Source organism: Balaenoptera musculus, chromosome 2 (genome assembly GCF_009873245.2).
Source record: "Balaenoptera musculus isolate JJ_BM4_2016_0621 chromosome 2, mBalMus1.pri.v3, whole genome shotgun sequence".
Taxonomy (NCBI): domain Eukaryota; kingdom Metazoa; phylum Chordata; class Mammalia; order Artiodactyla; family Balaenopteridae; genus Balaenoptera; species Balaenoptera musculus.
The window spans coordinates 38,228,999-38,242,417 of record NC_045786.1 but is presented as its reverse complement, the minus strand read 5'-3'; the positions used below and the strand labels follow the sequence as shown (position 1 = coordinate 38,242,417).

The 13,419-nt window shown below is 46.1% G+C and overlaps 1 protein-coding gene across 1 annotated transcript in view; it reads left to right on the top strand.

Annotated features, from left to right (window-relative positions):
* Positions 1 to 11,432, top strand: part of TICRR (TOPBP1 interacting checkpoint and replication regulator) — a 45,300-nt gene extending 33,868 nt beyond the window's left edge. Inside the window, exons 16-22 of the mRNA XM_036840258.1 lie at positions 1,935 to 2,025; positions 3,056 to 3,114; positions 4,627 to 4,761; positions 5,380 to 5,537; positions 7,302 to 9,474; positions 9,600 to 9,725; positions 10,611 to 11,432. Of these exons, the coding sequence (XP_036696153.1) occupies positions 1,935 to 2,025; positions 3,056 to 3,114; positions 4,627 to 4,761; positions 5,380 to 5,537; positions 7,302 to 9,474; positions 9,600 to 9,725; positions 10,611 to 10,723 (2,855 nt within the window). The 3' untranslated portion in view covers positions 10,724 to 11,432. The remainder of the gene's footprint in view (positions 1 to 1,934; positions 2,026 to 3,055; positions 3,115 to 4,626; positions 4,762 to 5,379; positions 5,538 to 7,301; positions 9,475 to 9,599; positions 9,726 to 10,610) is intronic.
* Positions 11,433 to 13,419: the final 1,987 nt, after the last annotated feature.

Genomic DNA, 13,419 nt, shown 5'->3' with positions numbered 1-13,419 from the left:
GTGTCTGAGACTGTTCATTTTTCTTTTTTTCTTTTTGTCCCTCAGACTGGATAATCTCAATTACTTGTCTTCAATTTTGTTGATTCTTTCTTCTGCCACCTCATATCAACTGCTGGGCCCCTTTAATGAGTTTTTCATTTTAGATAGTGTACTTTTCAACTTCAGAATTTCTATTTGGTTCTGTTTTTTAATGATATCTCTCTTTATTGACATTCTCTGTTTGGCAAGTCATCAAGCTCACTCATACATTCCTTTAGTTCTTTAGATATGATTTTTTTTTTCCTTTGGACATATTTCAGATAGCTAATTTAAGGTCTTGGGCTAATAAATTCAATGTCTGGACTTCCTCAGGGATGCTTTCTGTTGAATGATTTTTTTTTCCCACTGTGTATGGGCCATTCTTTCTTGTTTCTTGTCTCATATTTTTTGTTGACAACTGGACATTTTAAATAATATAATGAGTCAACTCTGACGATCAGATTGCCACTGCTCCAGGGCAGGGTTTGTTGTTACCATTACTGCTTTTGTTTGTTTACTTTCCTGAACTAAGTCTTTTAAGTCTGTATTCTGTCATGTGTAGCCACTAAGTCTCTGCTTAGTTAGCTTAGTGGTCAGCTAAGGGTTGGACAGAGATTTTCTTACATGCCCGGAACCAGTAAGTTTCCCAACCTTTGCTGAGGGGCCCTATGTGTGCATTGGCTCATGTCTTCAATACTCAGCCAGACTTTTACAACTCTTTCTGTTTTCCAGAGCCTCAAGGTCAGCCAGAGGTGACAGCTAAGGGCCTTCTTGGGTCCATCCTGGGCATGCACACAGCCCTACCACACATGTACTTTTAGGGTCTCAGGAGTGTGTCAGAAGTCAGCAGAGTCCCTTAGGGACATCTCACTCCCCAGTTTTCCCATCTAAACTTTTGGTCAGCTTGTGGTTTGCCCCAAGTGTTATCACCACCTCAGGCAGCTGTGATGTTTACAGTTGCTGCTGATTGTTTTCAGTAAATGCTCCCTGGGAAAAAGTTGTTTGCATTGGATGAGTTCTGAGTCAGGTCAAATAAAGACAGGCCTTGTGAGTGGGATTTTCCAGGGAACCGCCAGACAGGCCAAATAGACAGTTATCTGGGAATGGGGCTTTGGAGGAGCTTGGATCCCATTCTGTTCCATCCAGAGGCTCCTGGGCTGTTGGTTTTCACTGTAATTATGGGCTTTTGGTTCTCAAGGCTACCACAGGCCTAGGGAGAGGAGGTTGGGATTGGGGCAAGTTAAAGTTCCACAAAGCTTGCTATTCTTAATGAGATTCAGCTGCTTTTGTTGAATAAATACTCCCTGGATTGTTCCAAACTGGTTAATTGCCAGAGTTATGGAAAAATTGATTTTGAATTTTTGCCAGTGTTCTTGTTCCTTTTATGGAGGAGAGTTTTTTTAAGAGGTCCTTACTCCACATTCCTGCTGACATCACTCCCCTTTCTAGTCATTTTTATCTCCCTTAAAACCAGTCCTCCCGTGAGTAGCTTGCATACCTACTCTATTGAGAAAACATGCCAGAGCATAAGTTAGATTTATCATTATATTAAATGTCTTATTGCATGACACATCAGCATTTTCACATGCTTTATTTCATTTAATCATAAATACAGGAACCACCAAGTAGGTGCACAGATGTGTTAGCCCAAATAAATGAGAACTTTTCACTTTTTCAGGAATATTATCTTAAAATTTTATAATATTTTACATTGGCTTATTTATTATTAAACTCTAATAGTGCTGATAAATTGTTATATCATGTTAAATTGAGTCTTATGGTTAGACCTTGGTCCAAAAGACCATTAAGAGCCACTCCAGCTAAGCATTAAACCATATTTAAGTTCAAACTGTTCCCTTTGCCTTGCTGTTCCTTCTTGATAAGATTATGTGAAATTTATCCTTTTTACATTTTAGGTTATCGCAAGCTGCTAACCAAGAGTGTGGCCGAGACTCCAGTACATAAGCAAATCTCCAGAAGGCTGCTTCATAGACAGATCAAGGGCAGGTAAATGACATCCTTGTCTAGCTTCTTCATACACCTACACAGCCCTCCTAATCTTATGGGCCATGTTTACCTTCTCATGACCTTTGTGACTCTAGTCTCAACTGTGTTGCTTATAACCAAAGAGCATTCTGTAGATTTTATGGGGGCTGGAGATCCATACAGAATGCACTCTTTGTGTCTGGCCTCTTTCACTTGGCATAATTATTTTGAGATTTATCCATGTTGTTGCATATATCAGTAGTTCATTCCATTTTATTGCTGAGTAGTGTTCCATTGAATGCATACTGCCTGATTTAAAAATCTATTCATGTGTTGACCTGGGGAAGGAGGGAGTCTCACTGCCAGGCAAGGCTGGAAGTCTGGGATCCCAACTTGGCGTGTGGTGGGACCACAGCTTTCTATGGCACTTGGTTGGAGTAGGGCAGTTCTGGTCTGAAAGTTTCTGTCTTGCTTGGCTGCCTCTTTCCTGGTTCTTTGGCGAAGGAGAGCTAGCTTTCCTTAGGGCAGTTTTCATCTGCACCTCTTGGTGTATCGGGGTTGTCAGCTTGTCGAGCGCCCAATCCAGGGGCTCCGGGAGCTCGCTGCCCTGTCTCTCCTCAGGTCCTAAAGTCCCAAGCCTCTTCTCTCCACCTTTGAGAGTCTTACGCTTCCTTTATATGTAATATCCAGGGTTCTTAGCTGTACATAACAGGAAGAATGGGGAGAAGTGCATCTACTTCTTCTTGTCAGGGCTCCCTCTGGACATTATTTGTGTGTGGATTTTACACACTTGTGCTTGTTTATCTTCAGGGTAAATTGTAAGAAGTGAAATTTATGGGTCAGAAGGTATACATATTTTTAACTTTATGTTGTCAAACTGCTTTCCAAAAAAAAATATTCTTACCATTTCACTCTTGACAGTAATGTGTGAGAGTGCTTGCCAAAGACCACTTGTGGTCTTTGTTACCTTGTGAGGTGTGAACCTGTAGCTCTTTGACATGCATCATTTATGAGTGGTGTTGAATAATCCTTGTACTTGCTGTTCCTCAAGGTCCTCTGACCCTGGTCCTGAAATTGACGTTGTTGAAGAGTCCCCGGAAAAAGAAGATGGTATTACCTACTTTTGTTTTGTTTTAGGGTTCTCAGTTTTTGTGTTTCCTCTGCTTTCTATGAAAGCTATTCTATACTGGTATTATCGCTCAGCATAGCCTAAGATATTTTACAGACATTGTGACAGCTCTGGGCCCACAATGTATATCAGTACATATTTACTGGTGAATGGTCTTTTACATACAATGTACTGAGAGTTTCTGGAGAAGAAATATTTTGACACAAGAGAAATGGGATTCAGAGTGGAAGCTAAACTACTACGTTAATATAAAGTGCTGTGGCTTTTTTTAATATATATATATTTATTTATTTGTTTATTTTGGCTGCACCGGGTCTTAGTTGCAGCATGCAGGATCTTTTAGTTGTGACATGCGGACCCTTAGTTGCGGCATGCGTGCGGGGTCTAGTTCCCCGACCAGGGATTGAACCTGGGTCCCCCTGCATTAGGAGCATGTAGTCTTACCCACTGGACTACCAGGGAAGTCCCCTGTGGCTTATTTTTAAAGTATACATGATGAAGGAGGGGTTTCCAAAAACTAACTTCTTTAAATCAAGTAGTTTATGTTTATTGTAGAAAAATTAGAAAACACAGAGAAGCCAAAAATTTATCACTTGGTAATCCCACAAATTAGAAATAAGTCTGTTGAGGGAGGAGATATGGGGATATATGTATACATATAGCTGATTCACTTTGTTATACAGCAGAAACTAACACATCATAGTAAAGCAATTATACTCCAATAAAGATGTTTAAAAAAAAAGAAAGAAAAGAAATAACTATTAACATTTAGCTTTAATAATACTCTTACAGGTGTTGTTTCTATACAAATATGTGTAACATAAATATGAAAACTGATTTTTAAACTTTTTAACAAGTCACACTATACAAACCTTTTTTCACTCTACATCATTCTTTTTTTTTTTTTTTTTTTTTATAAATTTATTTATTTTATTTTAGCTGTGTTGGGTCTTCGTTTCTGTGCGAGGGCTTTTCCCTAGTTGTGGTGAGCGGGGGCCGCTCTTCATCGTGGTGCGCGGGGCCTCTCACTGTCGCGTCTTCTCTTGTTGTGGAGCACAGGCTCCAGACGCACAGGCTCAGTAATTGTGGCTCACGGGCCCAGTTGCTCTGTGGCATGTGGGATCTTCCCAGACCAGGGCTCGAACCCGTGTCCCCTGCATTGGCAGGCGGATTCTCAACCACTGCGCCACCAGGGAAGCCCTACATCATTCTTAAACGGTGGCAGGTTATGAGACTTCTGCAGATTATAGTGGGGGGGGTCGGGGTGTTTTTGGTTTTTGTGGGGTTTTTTGTTGGGTTTTTTTTTGGTACTTTGTTGGGGCCACGTATCATATCCCTCTTAGCTTTGTCTCACTTCAGAGATCTCAAAGCCAGTAGCTTGTCAAATTCCTATCTTGTATGTGGTGTTACATAAATCTTACCCATTTAATATGTGGGGAAACGTCAAGTTTGCATTTCTTCTTGTCAGAACTAACTGTGATCAGTTCTTACAGAAGTAAGTTTGAGACGAAGTCCTCGAATCAAGCAGTTGGCATTCAGCAGGAAAAATTCTGGTTCCTTCTACTCTGTGTCTCAGCCAAAGTCTCGAAGTATACAAAGAGTTCACTCATTCCAGCAAGTCAAGTCAGGTAACAATGCTTGCCTACCTGTCTTCAGAGGTCCATGCAAATTTGGTGGGAAGTGTTGTTGGGAAAAGAATGAAGTTTGACGTTGGAGAAATAGAATTGGTATAAATATTTGAGGTTCAGAGTGGTGACCAGATGAACAATCCATAGCCACCATTATCAGAGTCATCCCTTTGGATTCCTACGGCTGGCTGTCCACATTATCCTTGTGGGTAATTCATTCATTCATTCAAGAGGAAATTACCTGTAATTTCTACCATATGTTCAGATCCTACAGAAAGGCATCTCCAGGTGGAAGGTGCTGTTTGTCCTTCATTCTTTTATCATTATTAGCTTGGATTATCAGATATGTCTTTTTATATTTGTCTTTGCAAATTAAATTATTTCAGTTGCCTACATCTAACACAGGGATTGGGCTTGATATGCAGTCTTAAAATTCAAGAAGGCAGCAATTATTGGCACTGCTGTCATAATTAGGTGGGATCTTCCCCTATTTGCTCTAAAAGAATTATCATCTTTCTCGTATGGACTGGCTGTTTTATGAGTATTTGGTGCGGGAGGCGGGTGGGGGGCGCAGGAGTTGAGAAAGAATGAAATATTGTCACTGTTTTTGACTTGCAGACCAAAGAGAAAATTCTCCAATCCAAAGTATTCGGTCTCCCAAGAGGCTTCTTTTCGGGGCAGTGTCTGAGATGATCAGTCCCTCCGAGAAGGGTTCAGCTCGAATTAAAAGGCCTTCAGGAAACACACTGGGTTCTGAAATACCTATAGCTTATCAGGTATAAAATTACGATGATGTTTCAGATAGTATAGTTTGGGGAGCATGTAGTCATGGACAAGGAAAGCCACTGAGTCCAGTAGGGAAGAGAAGATAATAACAGAGATTTGAGGTGGTTGGGGTTGACTCGAGTGAACGATTATTGGGTGTATGGGGACTTAGGTTAGCAGTTGGACTGAGGCCAAAGTGGCAGGGAGGAGATAGAAAGATCTCGCCCTACTCTCTTGGCTTCATCTTCCATTTATATTGGACACTACGTATATACCCTTCTGAAATGTGCAGTAGCATTCATCTGTTTCTGTTAGATTGCCCACTCGATCCAGTCACCCATGTTAGAAACCTGGGAGTCATCCTGGACTTCCCCCTCTCCTCAGGCCTGGCTGCTCAATTAGTCCTGCCCATTTTATTGACAAACTATCTCTTACCCATTCCCTCTTCTCCATCCCTGCAGTTCCTGCCCTAGTTCAGTTCTGCCTGGAACACTTCAGTAGCCTCTTCTCTCTCAAATTCATCCTGTCCCCAGAGGTCAAAGGGACCTTTGTGACCCCATTGGACGCTCCTCTGACCACATCACTTTGCTTGAAGCTCTACAGACTCTTCATCTGTTAAAGCAGGGTTTTCTAAGTTTTCCTAAAATGGAACCCTGTGTTCAAAGATAATAATCTTTGTTTGGAAACCCAAAAACTGCTTAGAGAATGGAGGAGGATACGGAGAGAACTGTGGGGAAGGGTTTGAAAACCACAGATCTATAGGACCATGTTCATCTCCCTGGACAGGCGAGGACCTCCATGATCTGATCCCTGCTCAGCCATCTCTGCTTCACACTCCACCTTCCCAGCAGCCTCAGGATACACACAACTGCTGTTTTTCGCTTTTGTGCCTTTGCTTATACTGTTTTCTATGCCTGAAGTTCCCTCTCCCCCACTTTCCCACCTTTTGTCTTCACCTGCTGACACCCATTCTTTTAAGACCTGACTCGCTATTCCTATTCCCTCTTTCTCCCCTTTGCTGGATTAGATAGCCAACCCTCCCGGTGCTCCCATATTGTCCCATGCGTGCCCCTGTCATTGCATTGGCCATACTATATATCTGTCTGTATCCCACATGAAATGCCAACTAGACCAGGACTCCCTTGAGATGATCAGATAAGATTAAACAATAGGTGTCGGACCTCCTTACCTGTTGGAGTATTTAACTGCATTTTTGCAAGAAGGAAGGGAAGTCTTTTGCTGGAGAGTTTCCTTTCTGAGATGTTATCTTTGAGGCTGTGCCTTATATATCCACATATTCCATGTTCCACCTCATCCCCCCGGCCTCCTCCCGCACACACATTGCCTGGCACATAGCAGGTACTTAAAAGCACATGTTGAATGCAGGTCAACAGCAGGTGATGTGGCTCTGAAAGGTTACTTTAGGCAAAGATCAGAAATAGTTGTCTCATTGAAGAAGAAGATAGCTGTGAGTAGTGGAGTGACATAGAGGCAAAGCATGTTTTAGCTGTAGTATGCAAATTATTAAAACTGTTTGTCTTAGGAGAAGAAACTAAGATTGGATACAGTGCTTGGTGCTAGAAAAAGTGGACACATGAAATCTGGGTCATGTTTTGGAAGTGGAAACGTGTCACTATACGAAATCCAACTTAAGATCATTCCTTTGGCTGACTATAAATCTTCCAAATTTGACTTTTTAATCATCTTAGACATTATTAAAACACTCTTCAGAGAATATGATGTTCAAGCACTGAAATAAGCATTTTTCTTTACAGACTCCTGAGAAGAGTTACTGGAAATCTCCAATCTCTTCTAAAGCTACACCAAGAAAGTTCCCTCATACACCACGAACTCCATTGCGCACTCCTGAAAGGCTGCAAAAATCCCCTGCAGAAATGACCCCTGCCAAACAGGTCATTTTTAAGGAGTTCTTAAAAGACTCCTCACACGGCTGGCATTCACCATCTCGACCAAAAGCCACTCCTCAGAAAGGACACTCCCTGGCAGAAGGTCACTCTCCTCTTGAAGAAATACCGAGAACTCCCCAGAGACAAGGTGGTCAGCCACCTAGATTTTTGCAGAATTCTACTTGGCCACATTTGGTGAACTCCAGTCCAGAAAGCACCTCCTGTCCGGCAGCCCTGGTTTCGTCAACTGCCCAGACCAGGAGTGAGTGTCTGACTCCCATCAGATACTCTCCTCGAATGCCTCTGAGGGCAGCAGCCTCGGGGGTCCGAAGACGAGCTGCCTTTGTGGGCACACCTCCAAATCAGAAACGCCAGCTCCCCCGTGGCTCCGGAGCGTCTCAGGCAGAGAAGCTGGCACAGCCGTGGAATGATGCTGTCGGAACCCCAGAGAAACCAGGGAACACAGCTCTGACTTCTCCAAAGAAACCTGTTACCTCTCCTTCACGTGGTATTTCCGAGGAGACTCCGTTTGGGAATTTTTCTATAGAATCTCCTCCCTCTGGAGAACTGGATTGGCAAGAGGCCCAGAAATCACCCGGTGTAGCCACATCTCCCTCCTGTCCTGCTCCCTCGACTCCCCACAAAGCCTCACAGATAGCTAGATCTGACCTCCTACCCCCTCCACCCCCTTCTAAAATTGGGAAAAGGCATAAAAAGACCTCTAAAACAGAAAGAAACTTCCCGGAGGGCCAGCCTAACAGCTCTGCTGTTCTGAGGGTTGCCATAACTGACAGCCCAGCTGCCATCACAGATGCTAGAAAGAACCAGAAGGAAGCGACCCTCTCTCCTCCGTCTCCTCCTGAAACACATAGTTACCCTGGGACTAGCTTTGGGAGTCACTGGCATACATCCTCTCCTTTGCTTATTGCAAGAGACTCGGAGTATCTCACTCTCCTGGATGGAGCTGCTGAGCACCATAGCAGCGATAACTTAAAAAGCAACGTTTCACTGGTGGAAGAAGGTGAGGGGTCAAGGATGGGTACTTATGAGAAGCCGTCTCTGTGTAACCCCGGGATCCCTCCCTCTTCTCCTTCCTCTGGGCCCAGCTCTCCCCTGACACCCTGCTACGACCTGCACTGCACTGCAGACAGGAAGCAGTGCCAGGCTGCCGCACAACTAGAGAATCTGCAGGCGTCAGCCTGGCCCTCCAGAGCCTCTGCCAGCCCACAGACCTATGAGGTTGAGCTGGAGATGCAAGCTTCTGGCCTTCCCAAGCTTCGAATTAAAAAGATAGACCCCAGCTGTCTGTCAGAAGCCGAGCCCCTGCGAAGGGAGGAGAGCTCTCTGGGAGAGGAGAGCTGCCTCCCTGGTCTCAGCGTGCCCAGGGCCAACAAGTCCTCAGGCAAACCCGAAGCCACCTACCTGTCGCCCCCCTGCCTTCGCCCCTTGCACGGCACCCCTGGCAAGAGCGGGGGACAGACCTATATCTGCCAGTCCTGTACCCCCACCCGCTGCCCCTCTAGTACCCCCTCTCCATTTCAGACAGAAGTTGGGGTTCCTTGGACACCATCCCCCAAGCACAGTGGGAAGACAACTCCTGACACAATTAAAGACTGGCCCCGCCGGAAGAGGGCAGTGGACTGTGGCCTCAGCGCCTCTGCTGGGAGGAGCGAGGTCAGTACAGACCTTCCTGGGGGAGTGTCGCTGCTGGAGCCGGAGGGGAAGGAGCGAGGCCTTGAACTCAGCATCGCCAAGACCCCCGTCTTGGGGGATTTTGAGCTCGAGGGGGTGTGTCAGCTGCCAGACCAGTCACCTCCCAGGGACAGTGAGCCTAAGGCTGAGGGAGCCTTCTCCTGGGGACAGTTTGGGTTGGGATCTCGGAAGAGACTCCTTTCTGCCAAGGAGGAGGCTGAGTGTCAAACCAAAAGAGTCTGTGACAAGCAGAGAGGAGACTCCCAAGTCGGTAAGAGTGACGACAGGTCTCCAGGCCTGGGTGTGCGACAGCTCCCCTCCACGGCAGGCGACGAGGTGTTTGTTTCTGGTGAGTTGGCCGCCGCGCAGCTCTGTCGGGCATGTTGGCCAGGAGGCACTGCAGAGACGCCCCTCGGGAAGGCTGGGGCTTCCTTGTGAGGGCTGCGGGCTGTGCTGACAGTGCCGTTGCTGCAGGTGCCACCCCGCCTCCCGGCTGTGCCGTGCGGAGCTGCCTCTCTGCCAGCGGTCTGCAGGCGCTGACCCACTCTCCGCTGCTGTTCCACGGGAAGGCGCCCTCCTCTCAGTGTAAAGACACCAGAGGTAATTTGTTGAAGGTCCTAGAGATGTTACCAGGATCAAACTTCTATCCTTTGGTTAGCTCTATCCCAAGCTAGCTCGGGGTTTTCAGGCACTTGCGTCTTGGAGGAGTCGTAGGGACTGCCACAGTTTGGGATGGTTTTATCCCCGCAGTGTCATGTGCCCTTCCCAGAGAAATACCACTTTAGAACTTATGTGTATTTGAACCAAAAAAACCCTCAAAATCCTACCAAATAACTTCAGCTTCTTGAAGACAGTGATAGAAGCCAGCACACAATCACTTCCTGCTCGTCTGTGGTCGCTGGGATCTGAGGGGGAAGCAGCATGAGTGGCAGGTGGTGTGTGCAGAGCCAGCCATTCCCCCTCGGGGGTTATACCCCTGTGTTTCCATACGTTCAGTCGGAGAACGGACTGGCTATTATAATCAGCCTTCAGACCCTAGGATTCCCCTCGACCCCACCTGGAAAGAACGGGGTTCACCCTGTTAGCTGCACTGGTTAGAGAGGTTTCCTCCTTCTGCTAGAACTGAAGCGGGGTGCAGGAGGTGGGGCTCTTCAGTGGCTCTCTTCCCTCAAGACCATGATAGAAATCATGCAAAACAGCAAAACTGCCACAGATCTGAGACAAAAAGAACTGCAAAGTATCTTAACTGAAGCGCCACAGGTATTCTGCATTTTCACAATTACTTCTTGTTGTCAGCTCCGTGCTGACAGTAAGGGCGGAGGGCCTTGAAAAAGTACAGGTAGTGTGTCTGTGGGATGGGAGAACCTACAAGCAATGCTGGTTTTAAGTCCATCTTAACATGTAACCCTCTGCAGTTGAAGCCCATTTTCTTTTGTTCTTTTCTCAGTTACTTCCTGTATGCTAAGTCTTTCTGCCTTTTTCTAGATGAGGATGTGGAGGTATTTTCCCCCACGGCAGAAGACTCTCCTTTCAGCCGAGCATTCTCCAGGAGACGTCCCATCAGCAGAACTTACACACGGAAGAAGCTGATTAGCTAGTTAGGATGGAACTGGTTGGGGGACTTATAACTACAAACACTACTGAGCTTGCCCAGAGCTACCACACTTCTTAACAGAAGTGATCTGACAGCAGTTTTCTCTGGACATACAAGGAATTCCAGACATGTACCATAAAAGAATTCTTAGTAACGTACCCAGAAACTCGGTTCATTTGAGCCAGGGCCCTACTGGTCTGTTCATCATGTGTAACCCTCAGTTTGCTGCACAGAAACAGGAATAACCAAGGCTTAATGGAACTGAGGAAGTAATTTAAAACATGAAGGTGAAGTCAGCCAGTTCCCCATGGGCATAAAGAAACTGGGGCCTGGTCCCAAGCCTCCGTTACCATGATCAGCTTTCAGATTCCCAAGTGAATGCCTTCAACTTTTCAGATCCCCTGTGTGGAGTCTGTCCACCTCCAAGCCCAGCCCTAACCCACGATGCCTGCCCTGCCTTAGTAAGGTGGTATAGCTGGTGGTGTAACTCAGAGGCAGCCTGGGAGTCAGCAACCAGACAAGGAACTGTTAAGATCAGGATCCCATTCCACGCCACCCCAACCATGACCATGGCAAGTTCAGACCACTCTGCTTCACTTATGAAATGGGAGAAGGACCCCTACATTGGTCCCTCACAGAGCTGTTATAGGCCAGGACCCCAAGACAGAGGCAGTGCCTGGAGATGGAAGCAGCATACACCAAACAGAAGAAGACTGTGGCATGGGGGCAGAATAAATGTTTTGCATTCCCTGTGTAACAATAAAATCATCTCTAGCTACTTGGCGTTCAGTGCATTTCTGTATAACATTCATTCCAGCCTGAGGTTAAATGTGACCATGGTCCAGCTCTAGTGCTTTCTGGAGCAGCCACATCTCAAGGTCTGCCCCGAGAGTCGGCTAGTCCCTGGCACGGTTCCCACCATTCACAGGGAGACTCACCTGAGTCGTGGATCTGTCCAGAGCACCCCGTGGACCAGTCTGCTGTCAAGTCTTGGCCAGGAGCTTGGCTAACAGAGCTGATTCAAAACGGTCTCATGGTCTCTGAAAAACTTCAAGCCTGTTGTGTTCCCAAACCTCTTACTATGATCTTGTAAATCAAACTCTTAAGTGAAAACTCCCATTTCTCCCTCCAGAGATTATTGTCATTTATTTTTAAATGGTTTTCGAAAATCCTGATACTACTAAGCTTTTCAGTCCCCCCCCCCCCACCATATACATAAGACCATTTAAACCACAACTCTGTTGCCATTGACTGCTCTGTGACAAGCCTTGGCTGAACTTCAGAACCAACAGCACACACACATCAGCATGAGACCAGAATCATCCTTCTGAAACTCAAGCCAAAAGGTGGCAGAAGGAGAGAGACAAGATGGCAGAGTAGAAGGACTTGAGCTCACCTCCTCTCACGAAAACACCAAAATCACAACTGACTGCTGAACGGCCATCAACAAAAAGACTTGAACCTACCAAACAAGATACTCTACACCCAAAGACCAAGAAGAAGCCACAACAAGACAGTAGGAGGGGCACATTAGTGATATAATCAAATCCCATACCTGTGGAGGTTCTCCCACGAGTGAGAGTTCTGAGCCCCACGTCAGGCTCCCCAGCCTGGGGGTCTGGCATTGGGAGGAGGAGCCCCCAGAGCATTTGGCTTTGATGGCCAGCTAGGCTTGAGTACCGGAGCTCCACAGGACTGGGGGAAACAGGGACTCCATTCTTAGCACACAAAAAGTTGCACAAGCACTGGGGCCCAGGACAAAGCAGTAACTCCATTACAGCTTGGACCAGACCTACCTGTGGGTCTTAGAGGATCTCCTGGGGAGGTGGGGGTCAGCTGTGGCCCATTGTGGGGACAACGACACTGGTGGTGGATGCCCCAGGCAACACTCATTGGTGTGAGCTCTCCCAGAGGTTGCCATTTGGCTACCAAGACCTGGCCCTGCCCAACAGCCTGCAGGCTCCAGTGCTGGGATGCCTCAGGCCAAACAACCAGTAGGGCGGGAACACAGCCCCACTCATCAGCAGACAGGCTGCCTATAGTCATCCAGAGCCAATAGCCTATAAACACCCTTCAACATGGCTCTGCCCACCTGAGGGACAAGACCCAGCTCCACTCACCAGTGGGCAGGCACCAGTCCCTCCCACCAGGAAGCCTGCACAAGCCTCTTAGACCAACCTCACCCACCAGCAGGTAGGTACCAGAACCAAGTATTAAAATCCTGCAGCCTGAGAAACGGAGACCACAGACAGAAAGTTAGACAAAATGAGACGGCACATAAATATGTTCCAAAGGAACAAGATGAAACCCCAGAAGAACAGCTAAGTGAAGTGGAGATAGGCAATCACCCTGAAAAAGAATTCCGAGTAATGATAGTAAAGATAACAAGATCTCAGAAAAAGAATGGAGGCACAATACTGAAAGGATACAAGAAATGTTTAATAAAGAGCTAGAAACTTTAAAAAACAGAGATGAACAATAACTGAAACGAAAAATACACTAGAAGGAATCAATAACAGAATAAATGAGACAGAAGAATGAATAAGTGAGCTGGAAGACAGATTAGTGGAAATCATTGCTGTGAAAGAAAATAAAGAAAGAAGAATGAAAAGAAATGAGGACAGTCTCAGAGACCTGGGACAACATTAAATGCACCAACATTTGCATTATAGTGGTCCCAGAAGGAGAAGAGAAAAGGGG